At 41.4% G+C, this 20,713-nt stretch overlaps 1 protein-coding gene across 2 annotated transcripts in view; it reads right to left on the reverse strand.

Annotated features, from left to right (window-relative positions):
* The window catches only part of LOC134353662 (switch-associated protein 70-like), a 154,688-nt gene that overhangs the window by 41,479 nt on the left and 92,496 nt on the right, over positions 1 to 20,713 (reverse strand). For both annotated transcript variants that reach the window (XM_063061853.1, XM_063061852.1), the window contains exon 6: positions 5,485 to 5,593. In XM_063061853.1, the coding sequence (XP_062917923.1) occupies positions 5,485 to 5,593 (109 nt within the window). The remainder of the gene's footprint in view (positions 1 to 5,484; positions 5,594 to 20,713) is intronic.

A 20,713-nucleotide genomic window follows, 5' to 3' on the forward strand; every position in this document is an offset into this window, starting at 1 on the left:
ACAATTGGGTAATTAGCTACAGTGTATTTGTTCTACTGTTTAAGTTGGATAAACCTGAATGATCTTCCATATTGTCCGGTATATGCCATGTTGTAACTGTATCAAACCTGATTGGCTGGAGGTGAAGCTAATTCTGTCTGGTCCCTTAGCCTTTTCTGTCTCTGATGCTCTAGTCTTAGACACTCCCACCATAGGAAACATCCTCTCCACATCCACTCTATCAAGGCCCTTCACCATTCAATAGGTTTCAATAAGGTCACCCCCTCATTCTTATGAATCCTAGTGAATACAGGCCCAGAGTGATCAAACGATCTTTATATAACAAGCCATTCAATCCTGGAATCATTTTCATGAGCCTCCTTTGAACTCCCTCCAGTTTCTATGATAAAGGGTCCAAAACTGCCCACAATATTCCAGATGAGGCCTCACCAGTGTTTTATAATGTCTCAACATTACATCCTTATCCTCTTTAAATGAATTCTAACATTACATTTGTCTTTCTCACCACAGACTCAACCTGCAAATTAACCTTTAGGGAATTCTGCACAAGGATTCCCAAATCCCTTTGCCCATCATTTTTTGTATTTTCTCTCCATTTAGTAGTCAACCCTTTCATTTCTTCTACCAAAGTGCATGACCATACACTTCCTGACATCCTGCTATTCCTTCATGACTTCCTTTCATCTGCTATTTCTTTGCCCATTCTCCTAATTTGTCTCAGTCCTCTCTACTTCCTCAAAAATACCCGCACCTCCACCTATCTTCATATCATCTGCAAACTTTGCTACAAAGCCATCAATTCCATCATCCAAATCATTGACATATAACAGAAAAAGAATTGTTCCCAACACAGACCCTTGTGGAACATCATTAGTCACCAGCAGCCAACCAGAAAAGGCTACTTTTATTCCCACTCATTGCCTCCCGTCAATCAGCCACTGCTTTATCCATGCTAGAATCTTTCCTACAATACCATGGGCTCACATAGCTTGTTAAGCAGCCTCATGTGTGGCACCTTGTCAAAGGCCTTCTGTAAATCCAAGTACACAACACCAAACAATTCTCCTTTGTCCATCCTGCTTATTATTTCTTCAAAGAATTCCAACAGATTTGTCAGGTAAGATTTTCCCTTGAGGAAACTATGCTGACTGTGGTCTATTTTATCATCTGCCTCCAAATACCCTGAGGTCTCATTCTTAATAATTGACTCTAACATCTTACCAACCACTGAAGTCAAACTAACTGGTCTGTAGTTTCCTTTTTTTCCCTGCCCCTTTCCCTTCTTGAAGAGTGGAGTGACATTTGCAATTTTCCAGACTTCCAGAACCATTCAGGAATATAGTGATTCTTGAAAGATAATTCCATCTTTCAGAACCCTGGAGTGTAACACCATCCAGTCCAGGTGATTTATCTATCTTCAAACCTTTCAATTTCCAAAAAACCTTCTCTCTAATTGCGGTAACTTCATATACTTCATGCCTCCTGACACCTGGAACTTCCACCACACTTCTAGTGTCTTCCACAGTGAACACTAATGCAAAATACTTATTCAGTTCATCCGCTATTTCTTCGTCCCCCATTGCTACCTGTCCAGCGTCATTTTCCAGCAGTCCGATATCCACTCACGCTTCTCCTTTACACCTTATGTATCTGTAGAAATTTTTGGCATCTTCTTTAATATTAGTGGCTAGTTTACTTTCTTATTCCATCTTTACCTTCTTAATGATTTTTTTAGTTGCCTTCTGTGGCTTTCTATAAGCTTTCCAATCCTCTAACTTCCCACTAATTTTTGCTCTATTACATGCCCTCTCTTTGGCTTTTATGTTGGTTTTGACTTCTCTTGTCAGCCACGGTTGTGTCATCTTTCCTTTAGAAAACTTCTTCCTATTTGGGATGTGTATATCCTGTGCCTTCCGAATTGCCTCCAGAAATTCCAGATATCGCCGTTCTGCCGTCATACCAGCCAGTTTTCTTTTCCCATTTTTTCTGGCCAACTCCTCTCTTGTGCCTCTGTAATTCCCTTCGCTCCACTGTAATACTGATACATCTGACTTTAACTTCTCCTTCTCAAATTTCAGGGTGAATTTGATCATATTATGATCACTTGCCCGAGGGTTCTTGTACCTTAAGCTCTCGAATCAGTTCTGGTTCATTACACAACAGCCAATGCAGAATAGCTGATCCTCTAGTGGGCTCAACCGTGAACAGCTCTAAAAAAAACCATCTCTCTCGCAGGCATTCTAGAAATCTCTCCCACCTTTCCCCCCGCAACCCCCCGAAATCCAGCACCAACCTGATTTCCCCAATCTACGTGAATATTGAAGTCCGCATGACCATTGTAACACATCTCCAATTGTAATTTGTAGGCCACATCCTTACTACTGTTTGGAGGTCTGTATACAACTCTCATCGGGAACTTTTTACCCTTGCAGTTCCTTAGCTCTCTCCACAATGATTCAACACCTTCTGATGCTATGTCACCTTTTTTCTAATGACTTGATTTCATTTTTTCCAACAGAATATCACACCCTATGCCTTCCTGCCTGTCCTTTTGACACAATGTGTATATCCTTGAACATTAAGCTCCGAGCTATAATCTTCTTTCAGCCATGACTCAGTGATGCCAACAACTTCATACCTGCCAATCTGCAACCGTGCTACAAATTCATCTACCTTATTCTGTATACTACATGCATTCAAATACAACTTCAGTCCTGAATTCACCCTTTTCGATTCTGTCCATTTTTTACTTTGCAACTCATCCAGTTGACTGCAATTTTACCCTATCAACAGCCTCTCCTCACTACACATTGCCTCTGCTTGTAAACCAGCTACCTCATCTTCAGCATTATTATCCGCCTTTCCTACGATACTTCTTGCATTGAAATATGTACAGCTCAGGACGCTTGTCACACCATGCTCAACCTTTGGATTCCTAACTTTGTCTGAGGTCTTACCAATATCTGCCTCCACAACCTCTCCACTAACTGTTCTGACACTCTGGTTCCCATCCCCCTGCAACTCTAGCTTAAACCCCACCGTGCAGCATTAACAAACCTTCCTGCTCGGATATTAGTCCCCCTCTAGTTCAGGTGCAAACAGCCCCTTCTATACAGGTCCCACCGTCCCTGGAAGAGAGACCAATGATCCAAACTCTTATGACCTCCTTCCTACGCCAACTCCTTAGCCATGTATAATCTTCTGAATTCTGGCCACACTTGCACATATGACAAAACCACCATTCCTGGAACCAACCTAGTGAATCTTCACTGTACTCCCTTGTTAATATCCTTTCCTAGATAAGGAGACCAAAACTTTACACAGTACTCCATGCCCGGCTTGCTTTGTCCAAAAGTCAGTATCATCATAATGAAAACTAAAAAACTTAGCTTGCTGCATCTGCATATTGTCTTTTAGTGACTTGTGTACAACGGCACTAACACTACCCAATCTATCACCACTCAGAAAATACCCAGCTTTTCTACTATGCGATGCAAAGTGGATAAACTTACATGTTTCCCACATCATATTCCACCTGTCACATTCACTTAACCTGCCATTTTCCTTTGACGCCTGTTTACATCCTCCATTCTCACAATCCCACCTGGTTTAACCACCATGATATCTGGTCCTCTGGGCCTCTGGGTTTATGTAAGTGTACAAAAGTTGGCGCCCAAACACAGACCCTCAAGGTTTAACATTCTGTAGGTTTATTTATACATGACCCGTCCTGAATCCAGTCTGGCAGCTGTATCTTCAGGACTTAGCTAAGTCTGTGGCGGTGGTATCAAACATAATTGGGAATAGATATTGAAGTAACCAAGAGTACATTCTGTTCCCTTTTAACATTCACTGTTTGACTTGACAACATGCGATTTTGTGGATCCTGGAATCAATATTAAGGAAGCCAAGAACTACACTCTCCCACCTTGTACCAATGCATTATGATCTCTGGTGGGTTTAGCAGGCATTGTAATGTCTACTAGATATTATTCTGAGGTAGGTTCCAGGTGAAATATTATTATTTCACCTGGAACCTACCAGCCTTCTCCTTCCCACCTTCTTTATAGGGCCTCTCCCCCTTCCCCCTACAGTCCTGACGAAGGGTTCCGGCCCGAAACGTCAACCGATCTTTTCCACAGATGCTGCCCGACCTGCTGAGTTCCTCCAGCGTGTTGTGAGTGTTGCGTTGACCCCAGCATCTGCAGATTATTTTGTGTTTATTATTCTGAGAGAACCACAATACTAGGCTGAACTTGGATGCTTCTGAGAACTCTGCAAGGCTGGCTGACTGGACTGGAGTGATGTTACAGTGTTCAAATAGCTATCCAGGTCAGTGCCAGCTTTATTTCTTCTCTATTTAAGCAACATGGTACAACTGAGTGGTTTATGACTCCACTTTAGAAAGCATTTAATGGTCTAGTCTGAACTCACTGGTAGGACAAGCTGCTGCATGTTGCCAGGTTTCCTCCCCAGAGACCCATTAGTGAACCCGCTAATTTTTTTTCATGGTTATCATTAGTATGACTAGTTCTTTTTTCCCCCCAAATTCCAAATAATTAACCAAATTCAAATTCCACTGCTGCAATGGGCAGGATTTGAACTTGGACCTACGGATCCAGCTCTCGTGGTTCAGAGTATGGCAACTAAACCACAGCACCACCAAGTAACCATGGTAACTCAAATCATCTCTACCCAACATAGAACGGAACGAATAGTTCCAAAAAAACACATGGTCACATCCTATTCATTATGTTCAAACTTCATTCATAACGCCAGCTCTTATGTTGTGCAATGGATGACAATTTCTTCTTGTAGCAAAATATTAAATATTCACAAAATAAAGTGAATTTTAGTATTATTTTCCTAATACAAGAAACCACCAGGATAGATTTTCTCCCTTGGAGTTGCTCACCTTTACATACTACAGATTTTTTTTAAGCAAATTCACTATCTCTTCAGTTATGTTTTATCTGCACGTTTCTGTTTCAGTGCATCTCATATTTTATGGTGATCATTTCTTTTGCATTTTTTATTCAACTCTTTTAACACCTGCTTATGCCCCAAGCTCTTTCTTCCCCCATTCCCCTTCAGCTTTTGCTCTTCCCCCACTGTCCCCAAGGATGAACAACAAGCTGCTGGTTGTTTTTAGAAAGGAAAGAGAGATAGTGGTCAAGTGTAGTGCTACAGAATAACGTGAGCAAGTAAATTAATATTTGGCCTGCAGACACCAAAATGAAGTGAAACAACTGAGAAGAGGAAGGAAGTATAGTTGCCTACTCCTCAACTCATCAGAAAATTGTTCTGAATAGCTGGCCCAAAAATGCTTCTTCAGCAGAGTGGAGGGTTGAATAACTGCAATGGAACTAGGCCGGAGTTATGATCCAGAAGAAGAATGAAGTTGATGAGGCTTGCAAGTTGTGACATTTGTAAACTTAACTTAACCAACTGCAAAGATTTAGCATGAAAAAAAATAGCCCTTACCTTGGATCCATTCTTGTTTCTTTTTTTTGTCAGATGCACTGATCTCAAAACTCCTATCAGAGCTTTTTATCAGCAACAGGCATTTCCGTCCATCTTTATCTGGTAGGGACTGCAGTAGAAATAATATATAATTTTACAAGGAATCTATCTTTTGACAAATTTGCATTAATTCTGGCATCATCACATGTTAATTCCAAAACAGACTACAACTCCTGGTGTTTTACAGGTAGCCCCCAGGTTACGTAAGGGTTCTGTACGGAGAAGTTTTTATGAGCTAAATTCTCCATAGTATCAGAAACATCCATTTTCTGTAGCAACCCACAATATATAGCCAGCCTAAGTGTACATACTGGAATATGTTTTCAATTCATTGAACAAGCATCTGAATACTACACATAATTAGACTAATGAAATACCTACTGCATTCAGTTATTAATGAATGCCACAAAGCATTCTCTTATTCTTATTACTAACTTCAACTCTTATTCTTATTACTAACTTCAAAACTTCACGGGAAAGTTTGTGTAAAGTCAGATTTCCATAACCTAGGAACCCCCTATGATTTATAATAGCTCCAGTGAACATCCATTTACTGACAACAAACACCATATTATTAACTTACCTTCGAGTTCATATTATCAGGAATGATCCCACAATGAAACGTTAATACATTTCAACTAACACTTGGGGCATTAGACACAGCACAATGCTGTGAGTCACATATAAGCAGTCTCCAGAGAAATACCAGTGGACTTTACTATCACCTGCTGCCTTACTGGTGGAGATGCAGGGAAAACAATGAAGCCACGAAAAGCATCAGGCCTAGGTGTCGTACCTAACCCAATGTCGAACTAGCTGACCAGGGCGTTCAAAGACGTCTTCAATCAGTGTCTGTAATCCGAGCCTCCTGCCTGCTTGACGAGGGTATCTATCGTACTGGTGCCCAAGAAAAACACAGTGACCTGACCAGTGACTCCTACCCAGTAGCAGTTACGTCCACTGTAGTGAAGGGTTTCGAGAGGTTGGTTAGGGCATGAATCAACTCCAGCCTCAGAAATGGCCTGGACCTCCTTTAAAATGCCTGTTGTCACAATTGGTTAACGGAAGGTGCTACTGTACTCGCTCTTCATTCCGTTCTGTACCATCTGGACAACAAGAACTCGTCGATTACAGGTCGGCATTCAACATTATCGCCCCCTCTAAACTTATCATCAAGCTTCAAGTCCTGGGCCTCTTGTACCTCCCTCTACCACTGGATCGCGGTCTTCCCCACCAGCCAACGCCAATTAGCACAGACTGACAGCAAAACAGGTGCACCGTAAGGCTGCGTGCTTTGCGCCCTACTCTTCTCTCATTACATCCATGATAGTGTGGCTGAGCACAGCCGTAGTACCACCTCCAAATTCACCAGTGACACCACTGTCACCAGGTGGTGGTAAGGTAGCATACAAGAGTCAGGTAGAATATTTTGTTGAGTGGTGCCACAGTAACAACCTCACACCCAGCGTTAATAAAACCAAGGAGTTAGTCACTGACTTCGGGTAGGGGAAGTTGGGAGACCACATGCCAGTTCTCATGAAACAGCTTTAAATTCTCGGGTGTTAGCATCACCGGTCCTGGACCCAGCACATAGATGCAATCACAAAGAAGGTGTGCAAGGTCCTCTATTTTCTTAGAACCTTGAAGAGATCTGGTGTGCCAGCAAATACTCTAACGAACCTTACGGGCGTGCTATTAAAAGTATCCAGATTGGTTGTATCAGGGACTGGTACTGAAATTCCAATGCACAGGATTGCAAGAGACTGCAGAGAACTGTGAACGCAGCCCAGTCGATTGTGGGCACAACCTTACCCAAGAATAACAGCATCTACAGGAGGTACTGCGTCAAGAATCTCCACTCTATGGGTCTCTTCTCACTGCTACCATCGGGCAGGAAGGTAGAGAAGTCGAAAGTCCAGCTACTTTTCTAAAGCCATCAACTAGGGTTGTGCAAGACCTGATTTGCACAACCCTAATCCTACCTCAGCAAAGGAACACTACCAACCACCTCTTGCACAATCATGGATATGTTTCTGATTGCCCTGTTTTTTTTTGTATGTTTGTTTTGCTCTACTCCTATGTTGTACAATTATGCTGTCTGCACCTACCTGCCAGTGACGCTGCTTCAAACAAGCTTCTCGCGGTTCCCATACCTCACCATGTCTGTGCACAACCATAAACTTGAAAATGGAAACCTACATTTAGATGTCTAATTCCCAAACTACGATTTCAAACTGTTTCAAAAAATACTTTTTTGATATATAGTCAACCTTTAAAGGCTTAAAGATGAAAATTCTCATTGAAGTGTGCGTGATTATACTTTCAATTGATAAATTGGTTTATTTTTCTCACAGGTGCCGAGACACAGTGGAGAATCTTGTCCTGCATACTGTGCATAAAATTCATTACAACAGTGCATTGTGGAAACAATAAGATAAAAATAACAGAGTGCAGAATTAAGTGTTCCAGTGCAGAGAAAGCGTAGTGCCATGTAGGTAGACAGTAAGCTGCAAAGTCACAGCTAGATGAACTGTGAAGTCAGGAGTCCACCCAATTGTACTCAATATTTCTATAACAGTCTTTTCAGGCATTTTTCTATCTTTTGCCCAATGGGAGGCAGGAGAAGAGAGAATGTCTGGCTGGTGGATTCTTTAATTATGCTGGTTGCTTTACTGAGGTAGCGAGAAGAATAGTCAGTCAATGGAGGGAAGCCTGGTTTCCATGATGTGCCCACAATATTCTGCAGTTTTTTGCGGTCATGGACATAGCTGTTGCCACACCAAGCCATGATGCACCCAGGCGGGATGCTTTCCATGGTGCATCGATTAAATGTGATGAGGGTCAAAGGGGACATGCCAAATTTCACTAGTATTCTGAGGAAGTAGAGGCACTGGTGAGCCTTCTTGGCTGTGAGGCAGAGACAAAGGGAGAAGGCTGTTCGATGCTTGTTGAATCTCAACTGTTAGGAAGTCTAGTGAACAGGATGTGATGAAAGATTTTGTGTAATTTAATCTGAAATGAAGTTGCAGGAACTGTTCTGTTTTTAGAGGAAGTATCTCTTTAAGAAGTTGTGTGAGCGTGAAAACTGCATGAAGCTCCACCTACTGCTCTTTTTCTTTGTACTTGGTAATAATATGTTAAAGGTTAATTTCCTCAGTGAAATAAAACATTTTCAAAAGCTCTATACTTATTTGCGAAGCTTCCCAAAGAATGAAAGACCTGGATTTTGTTTCCTCTATTTTAAGTTTATGTTCTTTAACTGCCTCTTAGTTTTCCAGTATTTGTTATCTGAGTTATCAATGGAGGAAATAAGGGGCTCAATTTCACAATGGTCACGTGAAACTCTGGGTTAACATTATGAAACATTTAATAATCTCTAATTCCCACACGTTAAAATTAGGAGTTCTGAACTGGTATTTTTGCCAACTGCTTAGAACAATTGACAAGGGTGGAGGAATCACAATCTTTTTCCAATCTGATAACCTGGAGATCTTTTGGAAAGACTTGTTTTTGATTCAGTTACAGTCAACAATAGCTGGTGGTGTAGTGGCTTCGAGGAGAGTGGTCGTGGGTTCAAATCCAGCCGGCTCCTTGCATGCTTTCCACCTGTGCTGGGTTGAGTGTTGAGTTAGCAACTCGGCCTCGTAAAAAACGAAGAAAAATGCTAAAGATACAGCAAGGTTGCCGCCCACTGCACCACAAGGCACGGAGAGGAACAACAACAGTCAAGAATAGCTGCTGAATGAAAGTATGCAAATAATTGGTTCTGCACAGTATCGGTAGGCACATTTAATTTAGTTGATTACCAAGTCTTTCTCAAATAGTATAATCAGCATGATGGCTGGTTAGTGGTGGAATAAAATAAGGAATAACATCAGAATCTGTCAGAAAATTATTAAAGGGTGCCGAGCTTTATGTTCAGCTGCCTGTTTCACCTGGTCTGTAGCTGAAGACTCGAACCTCTCCAAAAAGTGATCAGGAGGACACACATGACTGAAAAAGGAGTATGCAAGTTGTGTAAATGTATGTCCTGCAACACAAAACAGAAAATATGAAACGCTGGCAGAGCCATGTCTCCCTTTGTGTTTTACAGATGAAGTGAATGGTGGGTACCGAAGGGAAGTGATATACAAGCCTTCAGAACTGCTCAGCACATAAATCTATATACTACTAAAACTCTCATGCTCTGTCTGTTTGTGACCTTCAATTAGCGCAAACAGTGCATTACAGCGGCACTTTTTTTGCCTAAATCGAATTAAAATGCGCTAACTTACAGAATGCAGGCAAAGTTCAGGGTTATATATTTGTATAAAATTGCACATTCGCCAAAACTCAACAGGCTGCCTTTCACCCGAGACCCCATCAGCCATCATGGAAATCGGGACGCCACAGCCCGACGCATGTGCACGGCCAGCCTCAGCCATGCCTCACGATGCTCTCAGAGCCAGTTTCCACCTTCCATGGAGACTGCAACGCCACAGCCCGATGTATGCGCACGACCAGCCTCAGCAGTGCCTCACCATGCTCACAGAGCCAGTTCCACCGCAACAAAAGGGCAGGGCTATCACGTCCATTTAGGAGAGCACCAATCACATCATCAAGAAACAGCAGCATCTTGGAGGCTTTAGTGTTACTGCTTCCTATCTTCTATCAAGCATTAGGGTAAAAATATATGGACAGCCTAATTATATCGCGTGGAAAGAGAAGGGGGACATTATGGTCAAGAGATGACACCAAACGTCGTCGGGAAGCAGCAAGGAGAGGGAGAGAATAACAATCGAATGAGGCCAGGGCCGCACAACTCCAGAATCAAAGAGTCAGGACAAAAAAGATGAGAGAAGACGAGACAGAGGAGGACAGGCATGCACGTCTCCAAAATGACAACAATAGGCACAGACAGAGGAGGGAACAAGAATCCAATCAGGCCAGGGCCGCACGACTCCATCAGAGAGAAAAAAGAAGTGGTAGAAGAGATGAAGAGACAAAGAATGAAACGGCTGCGCGTCTCCAGAATGACAAAAACAGGCAGAGAAGGAGGAGAGAGGAAGAGACAGAAGAGAAAAGGAAAGATCAACTCGAGAATATGCGGCACAGAGTAATTATTGCGAGAGATGTGGTCATAAAAATTGTCCTTTGTTAGACGAGGAGGAGCAATATTTATCTTGCTACGTGTCTTTCTTCTTTAATACACTGAGTTCTTCTTCTTTAATTTCCAAAGCACATCACATCAGACTGCACAACCCTTCTCTCAAAAGGTGCCCCAAGGGGTCCCCCGGTTGTTTAATAGAAAAATAAAAGAAAGATTTGATAAACTATCAGGTGAACACAAGAAAACGCAATGGGACAATGTATAGCCACATTGCTAATGAATACCACAAGAAGATAAGCAGGTTATGATTTATTGAAGACTCATTCGAACACCAGTATCCTGCTTTGATCAACAAGTAGGAAAATGAATTATATTGGGATAAAGTGGTAGATTTGTAGGGAAACTAGAAAGTCTGTTGGCCAAGCTTTATCGGTGTAGAACTAGATTAGATTAGATTAGATTCAACTTTATTGTCATTGTGCCGAGTACAGATACAAAGCCAAAGAAATGCAGTTACCATCCAGCCAGAAATGCAAAGAATATTGTTATTTAAATATTAATTAAAAAAGTGCTACAGCACACAAATATAGAAGTACTGAGACAGTACAATATGGGTGCAATACTGCTTAGTGCTGTGATGAGAGGTTCAGCAGGGTCACAGCCTCAGGGAAGAAGCTATTCCTGTGCCTGCTGGTGCAGGAGCGGAGGCTCCTGTAGCACCTACCGGATAGAAGGAGAGTAAAAAGTCCATGGTTAGGGTGAGATGCATCCTTGATAATGCTTTTCGCCCTGCCCAGGCAGCATTTATGGTAGATGTTCTCAATGGTAGGCAATTGAGCTATAGAGTAATACAGCATAGAAACAGGCCCTTCGGCCCAAATGGACGACACTGACCGCAGCATCCTCCCTGTTAGTCTCCTTTGTCCATGTTCAACCCATAACCCTGCAAGCCCTTTCCCTTCATGTACTTATCCAAATGCCTCTTAAAAATAGCAATTGTACCCACCTTGACTAATTCCTCTGGCAGCTCAGGCCTTGACCATCCAAGTGATGGAAGATCTCGTCTCTCAGAATTCCCTCCAATGAATTCTCTACAACTGAATTCAGCCAAACCAGCCTGTAGTTCCCTGGCCTGTCCTTGCTACCTTTCTTGAACATAGCCACAACATTAGCCACCCTCCAGTCTTTTGGAACTTTGCAAGAGCTGACAATCTCTACCAAGGCCTCCAAGATTTCTTCCTTGGCCTCCCATAATGTCCAGGGTGCACTTGGTCAGGCTCTGGGGGTTTTCCCACCTTAACGTGCTTCAATGTCTCCTTATAATATCCTCACTTACAATATATCTCCTTATAATATCCATATGATGCAAGACCTCACTATTTTTAACCTTCATTTCTTTGGTACCCATGTTATTCTCGTTAGTAATTCTCCTTGGGATGGCACTATAGTGTAGCTTCTAGCATAACACTTTGCAGCGCCCACTGATTGGGGTTCAGCTCTCATCGCGGTCTGTAAGGAGTTTTTGCATGTTCTTCCTGTGACTACCTGGCTTTCCTCAGTAAGCTGTGAGCACGCTATGTTGCTGTCACGAACATGACAGCACTTGTGGGATGCCCCAGCACATCCTCAGATTTTGTTGATTGCTGCTACAAATAACGCATTTCACTATATGTTCTGATGTACATGTCACAAATAATGCTAATCTTGCTTACTGTATAAACATCAAGAAATTTGCCCTACTTTGGAACCTTTTTGGAGAGACATTTTTAATATTATTTCTAAGGTGTTAAATATAGATATCTCTCCTCACCCTATTACTGCTATCTTTGGACTACCTAAAATTTCTAGTAATCTTTCCCCTTCAGCCCGTAGAATGATTGCATTTCTTACTTTAATGGCAAAAAGATGTATTTTACAACATTGGAAAGAGCTTAATGCTCCAACTACCTTTTTTTGGTTCTCCCAGACGATATTATGTTTGAATCTGGAGAAAATTAGAAGTAACCTTTATGATTCTTCATTTAAATTTGAACAGATTTGGGGATCTTTTATTCGATATTTTCATTTAATGTAATATATACCCTTCTTGTTTTTTTTTCACTGTTTTTAATGGAGGTCGGGATTGAGGACGTGATTTTAAGTTTAACTCTGTTTGGTTTCAAGTTAGCCCATTGCTTTGCTTTGCTTTTAGTTAGTTGCACGGTGGCTTGTTTTTTTGGGTTTTTTTTTTCTTTTTTTCTATCGATATATATATAAAATTTAGTATACTATTATGTTATCTTGGTTTCTTATGTTTAAATTACATTGTTTGTAGTATTTTTTTTCGGTATTGATACCTTCTGTAATTTTATTATATTTTAACATTGTATTAATGTTTATATGGCTTACCTTTTGGTATACTTATTCAATAAAAAGATTTAAAAAAAAAAGAAATAGACATTAAAAATCTCAGCCATCTCTTGTGGTGTCACATGTACATGACCTTGATGGTCTTTAAGAGGACCTAGTCTCTCCCTAGTCCTCCTTTTTATTTTTAATATCGATAAAACCTTTTGGGATTATCTTTAACCCTGTGTGCCAAATCCAGCCCACCAGAGTTACCTCTTAAGCCTGGTCTTAAACACACATTTGAAAATTCATTTGTACTCAGCTGACTAAACATGATGTACATTTTCTTTTCCTGACTAGAGCCTCAATATCTCGCAAGAATCAGGTTTCCCCGAAGTTGAAATATCTGTCATTTACCTGATCAGGAACAGGCTGCCCCTGGACTCTTCATATGACCCTTTTAAAAGCCTCCCACTCGACAACCGTTCCTTTGCCTTTAAATAGAATCACCCAGCTGACCCCAGCTAGATCCTACCTAATGCCCTCAAGGTTGGCCACGCTCCTTAACCTATGGACCTGCTCAATCTTTCTCCATAACTACTTTGGGTTTCCTAACCCAAACTGCTCCTCCCCACTGCCACTTTAGTTACCTGCCTCGCCTCTTTAATGAAGGGGAGATCCAATATTATTCCTTCTCAAGTAGATTCCCTATGTTTCATGTGAGAAAACTTCTTGCACACACCATACAAACTCCACCCCATCCAGGCCCTATGCACTCTAGATGGCCCAGTCAGTACTGGGAAAATTTAAACCCCCCCCCCCCACCAACTATTCTCACAACTCTGTGCAATTCCTCAATACAGCTGCTCCTCAAATTCATGGACTCCTCAAGTTCAAGTAGAGGACTCTTGGCGGCGGGGGGGGGGGGTCCTCTAACATCGCCCTACCAAGGCAACCATCTCTTTATTTCTATTTAAATGACCTCATTAGATGATCCCTGAGAATACTGAGCTACCAGTCCTACCCTTCTCTCAACCACATTTTGTTATGGCTGCGATATCCCAGAAAATAAGATGCAGAAGATATCGTCAGAAAACATCAACCCAACAAAATGAATTTAGAGCTATCCAAACCACAAAAATAGGACATAGATCAGTCGATGTGAGAAAGTATGAGTGGAAGGAGTGTTTCAACCACGGTACACAGGCTTACTCAACATCATGGAACAGTTCATTCATGCTGTGCAACTGTCCATAAAAAGTAAAATAGTTTCGAATCAATCAGTTGAAACTACACAAACCTTAGAGAAAAATCAACAGAGAGTAAAAGGAGCAGCTATGTATTTTGCAAAATGATGGATCTAGAAGGATGATAAATTGCCAAAGGCAATACAGCCATCTGTATCAGATTTTATATTATGATAAATCTATAAACAATTCCAAGCACTATTACTTTAACTTGGGTGAAGTGGCCAAGCTGCTATCAAGAGGCTCTTAAAAACTTACAAAAAAAAACAAGGGTTTAAAGACTTTTGGAGACATTAAATATGTAAGGAGTCAATTTAAGAATTAAAATATCTTCCTAATTGGGCCGTCTGGTGGTGCAATGACATTGGCGCCGGACCTGGGAGCGGAGGTTCCCAGGTTCGAAACCAGTCGGGTCCGCTCCCGAGTACGCTTTCCATCCGTGCCGGGTTGAGTGTCGAGATCGCAACTCGACCTCGTAAAATAAAAGGGAAAAACACTGGCGAGAGCATCTGTGGGGGGTGGCATGCCACACAGTCTCTCTCTCACTCCGCACCTTGTAAAAAAGACATCATCACGGATGCAAGCACGCACACACCAAAAAATAAATCAATCTTCCTAATTATAACTAAAACAGTGTAAGTAAACTTCGTGAATTGATGAGTCATGAAAGTTCAAAGTAAAGTACATACAGTATATATCACTGTATACAACCCCAAGATTCATTTTCCTGCAGGCAACCACAGTAGATATAAGAAACACAATAGAATCAATGAAAACCCACATTCAACAGGGCAGACAACCACCAATGTGCCAAAAAATCAACGAACTGTGCAGATAAAAAAAGAGAAAAAAAAATAAATAAGCAATTAATATTAAGAGCACAAGATGAAGAGTCGTTGAAAGCAAGTCCAGTTCACAGAGAACATTTCAGTAATGGGACAAGTGAAGTTCAGTGAAGTTATCTCCATTGTTCAAGAGCCTGATGGTTGAAGGGTAATAATTGCTCCAATGTTACAATAACATAATAAGATCTTGATACAGTTTTATGGTGTTAATCTATTGTTTTGCTGTATAATACAGGTCCACAATCCCTTATCTGAAATTCTGAAAGCCAAAAAGCTCCGAAAACCGAAGTTTTCTTCGCCAACAACTGGTGTCACTCGGGTGTGACGTGGCAGCACTAGCCGAGGCCGCCAGACGTCAGTTGTGGCTCAGCGCTTGTACTGGTTACATGTACATTTGCTGTTCACTGATATTTTGTGTTCACTGTTGACTTTGTGTTTAATTTCACTGTGAAAATGTCAAAAAGAGCTGCAGATACCCCTATGGGTAACAATGAGAAAGAGAGAAGGAAGCATCTATCTTTATCAATAACACAGAAAGTGGAGTTATTGCAGAAACTTGATCGTGGTGTGTTTGTGCGGCGTCTTACTGCAGAAAATAGTGTCGGAACTACCAGTGTTTATGATATAAATAAACAGAAAGACAAGTTACTGAAGTTTTATAGTGACAGTGACAGTGTCGTTCTACATTTATTCCAATAAGTCACTTACCACGTGCTTGATTCGGTTCGTTTGAAGCCGTATATTTTTATGTTTTATTGAATTTTTTTTCTTGTCATTATTCCCTAAACAATACAGTATAACAACTATTTACATAGCATTTACATTGCATTAGGTATTATAAGTAATCTAGAGATGATTTAAAGTATACAGGAGGATGTGCGTAGGTCTAAATCTCCGCTGGGTCCTAAAGTCCAACCACACTGAGACAGGTTAAATAAGGGACTTGAGCATATGTGTTTTTTTGGTATCCGCAGAGGGCCCTGAAACCAATAAGGAAGGATTCTGAAATCCGAAAAATTCTGAATTCTGAAATGCAACTGGCCCCAAGGGTTGCGAATAAGGGGTTGTGGACTTGTACTTCCTATTGTTTTGCATTCTTTAAGAATCAACATTCTCCTCTTTGTCTTCCCTTCGTAACCACACCTAATAAGTGATGTAAGCTCAGTAGCCACTTTATTAGATACAGGAGGCACTGAATAAAGTGGCTACTGAGTATATATTCATGGTCTCCTGCTTTCGTAGCCCATTCACTTTAAGGTTCAGTCGATCATGCATTCAGAGATGCTCTCCTCCACACCACAGTGGTAACGCGTGGTTATTTGAGTCACTGTTGCCTTCCTGTCAGCTTGAACCAGTCTGATCTCTCATTAACAAGGTGTTTTTGCCCACAGAGCTGCCGCTCACTGGATATCTTTTGTTTCTCGCACCAATTCTCTGTTAACTCTAGAGACTGTTGTATGTGAAAAGTCCAGGAAATCGACAGCTCCTGAGATACTCAAACCACACCAACAATCATTCCGCAGTCAGTCACAGAGATCACATTTCTTCACCATTCTGATGCTTGGCCTGAACAACGACAGCTGAACCTCTTTGACCATGCCGCATGCTCTTATGCAGAGTTGCTTCCACATGACCGGCAAGTTAGACATTTGCATTAGCAAGCAGATGTTCAGGTGTACAAAATAAATTGATCACTGAGTGTATGTGAACCCAGCATAGTAAAATCTTTTACTTGCTGAAATAATCTGACATATCCAGTAATACACTCAACTACTCAGATAGTGTTAATTGGATGTAAAATCTTCCAACCACTTAGAAATCTCAAAGATTAACTAACATAAAGCCAAAAAAGTATTCCACAATTTAGATATAATGTTAAATTTCTTGAATCCAACTGAAGTAACCAAAATGCAGAATGATCTTGATGTCATATGGTATATTTTATGGGAATTAATATAATGGCAAAACTGAATTGGGAAGCTCATACTAAACATCAGAATTAAATTTCACAGTAAATTTATTATCAAAATACATATATGTTTTTAAATTTATTATCAAAATACATATATGTCACTATATACAAACCTGAGATTCATTTTCTTGCGAGCATACTTAATAACTCCAATAACCATAATAGAATCAATGAAAGACCAGACCCAAAGGCCAGACAACCAGTGTGCAAAACTGTGCAAATACAAAATAAAATAAATAATAATAGTAAATAAATAAGGAATAAATATCGAGAACATGAAATGAAGAGTGTTTAAAGTGAGTCCGTAGGTTGTGGGAACAGTTCAGAGATGGGGAAAGAGAAATTGAGTGAAGTTATCCCCACTGGTTCAAGAACCTGATGGCTGAGGGTTAATAATTGTTCCTGAACCTAGCAGTGTGGGTCCTGAGACTCCTGTATCTTCTTCCTGATGGCAGAACAAGTAGAAAGCATGACCTGGGTGGTGGGGGGTCCCTAATGATGGACGCTGCTTTCCTGCGACAATGCTCTGCGTAGACGTGCTCAATGGTGGGGAGGGCTCAACCTGTGATAGACTGGACTGTATCCACTGCTTTTTGTAGGCTTTTCCGTCCAAGGGCACTGGGGTGTTTCCATACCAGGCTGTGATGCAACCAGTCAACATACTCTCCACCACACAGCTAAGGAAGTTTTTCAAAGTTTTAGGTGTCATGCCAAATCTTCACAAACTTCTAAGGAAGCTGAGGCACAGCTGTGTTTTCTTCATAATTGCACTTACATACAGAGCCCAGGACACGTTCTCTGAAATGGTAACACTGATAAATTCAAAGTTGCTGACCCTCTCCACCTCTGACCCCCTGACGATGACTGGCTCACGGACCTCCAGTTTCCTCCTCCTGAAGACAATAACCAGCTCCTTGGTCTTGCTGACATTGAGTGAGAGATTGTTGCTGTCGCACCACTCGGCCAAATTTTCAATCTTCCTCCTATATTCTGATTCTTCACCACATTTGATTCAGCCTACGACAGTGGTGTCATCAGCAAACTTAAATATAGCAGTGGGGCTGTGCTTAGCCACACAGTCACAAGTACAAAGCGAGTAGAGCCGAGAGCTATGCACGCAGCTTTGGGGTGCAGCTGTGCTGATGGAAATTGTGGAGGAAGTTTTGTTGCCAATCTGAACTGATTGGAGTCTGCAAACGAGGAAATCGAGAATCCAATTGCACAAGGAGGTATTGAGGCCAAGGTGTTGAAGCTTATCAATTAGGTTTGAGGGGATGATAGTGTTGAAAGCTGAGCTGTAGTCAATAATGGGAATCCTGATGTATGCATTTTTGCTGTCCAGATGTTCCAGGATTGAGTAAAGAGCCAGTGAAGGGGCATCAGCTGTGGACCTGTTGTGTAAGCAAATTGGAGCAAATCTAAGTCGCTTCTCAGGCAGGAGTTGATATTTCATTATCAACCTCTCAAAACACTATCACCACGGATGTAAGTGCGACTGGGTGATAGTCAATGAGACAGGTTACCACGTTCTTCTCAGACACCGGTATAATTCAAGCCTGCTTGAAGCAGGTGGGTACCTCAGACTGCTGAAGTGAGAGGTTAAAGGGCTCAGTGTACACACCAGCCAGTTGATCAGCAGCAGTCTGTAGTACTTGGCCAGGTATACTGTGTGAGCTGGATGCTTTCCGTGGTTCACCCTCCTGAAGGAGGCCCTCAAGTCGACCTCAGAGACGGAAATCACAGGATCATCGGGGTTTTACAGTCAAAGTGAGCACAGAAGGCACTGAGCTCATCTGGAAGTGAAGCCTGGTTGTCACCAATGTCGCTTGCCTTCACTTTACTCCCAGAGACATCAGGAATGGAATCGGGAGATGGTAAGTCCTCAGTTGAGAATCATGTCTTTGGTTAATTGCATTACAGCAAAATAAACAAGCATCGAAAAAGAGGAAACAACAAAAGTTTAGGCACGAGGTCCTGGCTCAACGTGAACAAAAGAAAGTGGTCTAAAAATAGTCAGAAGTCAGGACAACAGCCATTTGGGTATGGATTTCTGCACCCCCAAACCTACAGCAAGTATGCTTAACTGATGATAAACCCATATAGACCAACAATGTCCAAAAACCCAGTCTTACCATGCTGACATAAGGAACCAAGGGGTTCTGTGTTGAACTTTCCAAACAACCCAAGCAGGGAAGAAATTCTGAAGAGCCTGTTTCTGCAAGCCCATGAACCTGCCATGAGTCCAGCAGTGTGAGCCTCATCAAAGATTTAACTCAGCACTTGAGTTTCAAGATAAGCTCCACTATTCCATCCCCAGCACTGTTCTGATTCGAGCTCCTATACAAAGTACTGATAAATAATTTAGAGCATTTTAACAACAACTTCAAACCACAGTGCTGAACTTAGGGAACTATTTTCTGTATGAGAACAAATTGTAGAGTTAGAATTCCTATACTAGAACTAGAGGTCATGGGTTAAGGGTGAAAGGTGAATTGTCCAAGGAGAATGTGAGGGGGAACCCCTTCACTCAGAGGAAAGTGAGAGTGTGGAACGAGCTGCCAGTGGAAAAGGCAGATGCAGGTTTGAATTCAAAATTTCAGAGAAGTTTGGATAAGTACATGGATGGGAAGGGCAGGGAGGGCTCTCATTCAGGTGCAGGTTAATAGGACTGGGCAGAATAAATAGTTCCTCATGGAGTGTATGAGCTAAAGGTCCCATTTCTGTGCTCAATGTCTCTGTGACTCTATAACCATAAGAAAACTGGCTTCTCTCAGTTCAATATATCTCACATATATCCACAAGTCATCAAAAGTTACAAGAAACTAAAGAAGCCATTTTCTTTCAGCTGAGCAAATGTAGTTGCCAAGAAGTTTCTAAGTTGAGAGGTTTGAGCATGCATCCCAAATTTCAACTTCAGTGCAGAATCAATGGACTGTTGCTGTACCCAAAGCAATCTTTTGGAGCCATTAGATCTGTTCTTCCAGCTGGACATAAAATATTTCACAGTGCTATTCTGAACAGGCAGCTTCCTTCCCTTATCAACATCAACAAACAAATCATGTTATTTATCTTCTTGCCATCTGGGGTGACCTTGCTATGCTCAAAATTGCTACTACATTTCTTTACGATACTTCCAAAAATAATTTGTTGTCTATGAAGGAAGACGGAAAGTCCCAAGGTTATAAGAAATACTAAATAAGGACAAGTACCTTTTTCATAATGTTGTGTAGCAACTCAAGGCTGAGAACTGAGATTAAAAAGACAGAATAACATGAAAACAACTAAAGAGAGGGAACAAGTTAACTTGAATTATTTCATATATACTCTACTATATACAAGCAACACACATAAAAGTTGCTGGTGAACGCAGCAGGCCAGGCAGCATCTCCAGGAAGAGGTGCAGTCGACGTTTCAGGCCGAGACCCTTCGTCAGGACTTACACCTACACCTGCTATATACAACTGTGTTTCATACTTCACTATGCTTTGCACAGGCAAAATGCCTTTATCTTCTTCAATCATGTTCCTCTTATTAAAGAGTGATTCAACAGATAGTTAAGTGTGCTGGTGCTGTATGAAAGTCACATTTATATCATTCAGTTATACAATTAAGAGCATTTATGCACCTACTGATGGGTATCAAAATGGTTGAATCAGCAATGAGAAGGAAACAGTTTCAGATTAATTAACTTTCATTGGAGCCAATGAAA

Source organism: Mobula hypostoma, chromosome 11 (assembly GCF_963921235.1).
Source record: "Mobula hypostoma chromosome 11, sMobHyp1.1, whole genome shotgun sequence".
Taxonomy (NCBI): Eukaryota; Metazoa; Chordata; class Chondrichthyes; order Myliobatiformes; family Myliobatidae; genus Mobula; species Mobula hypostoma.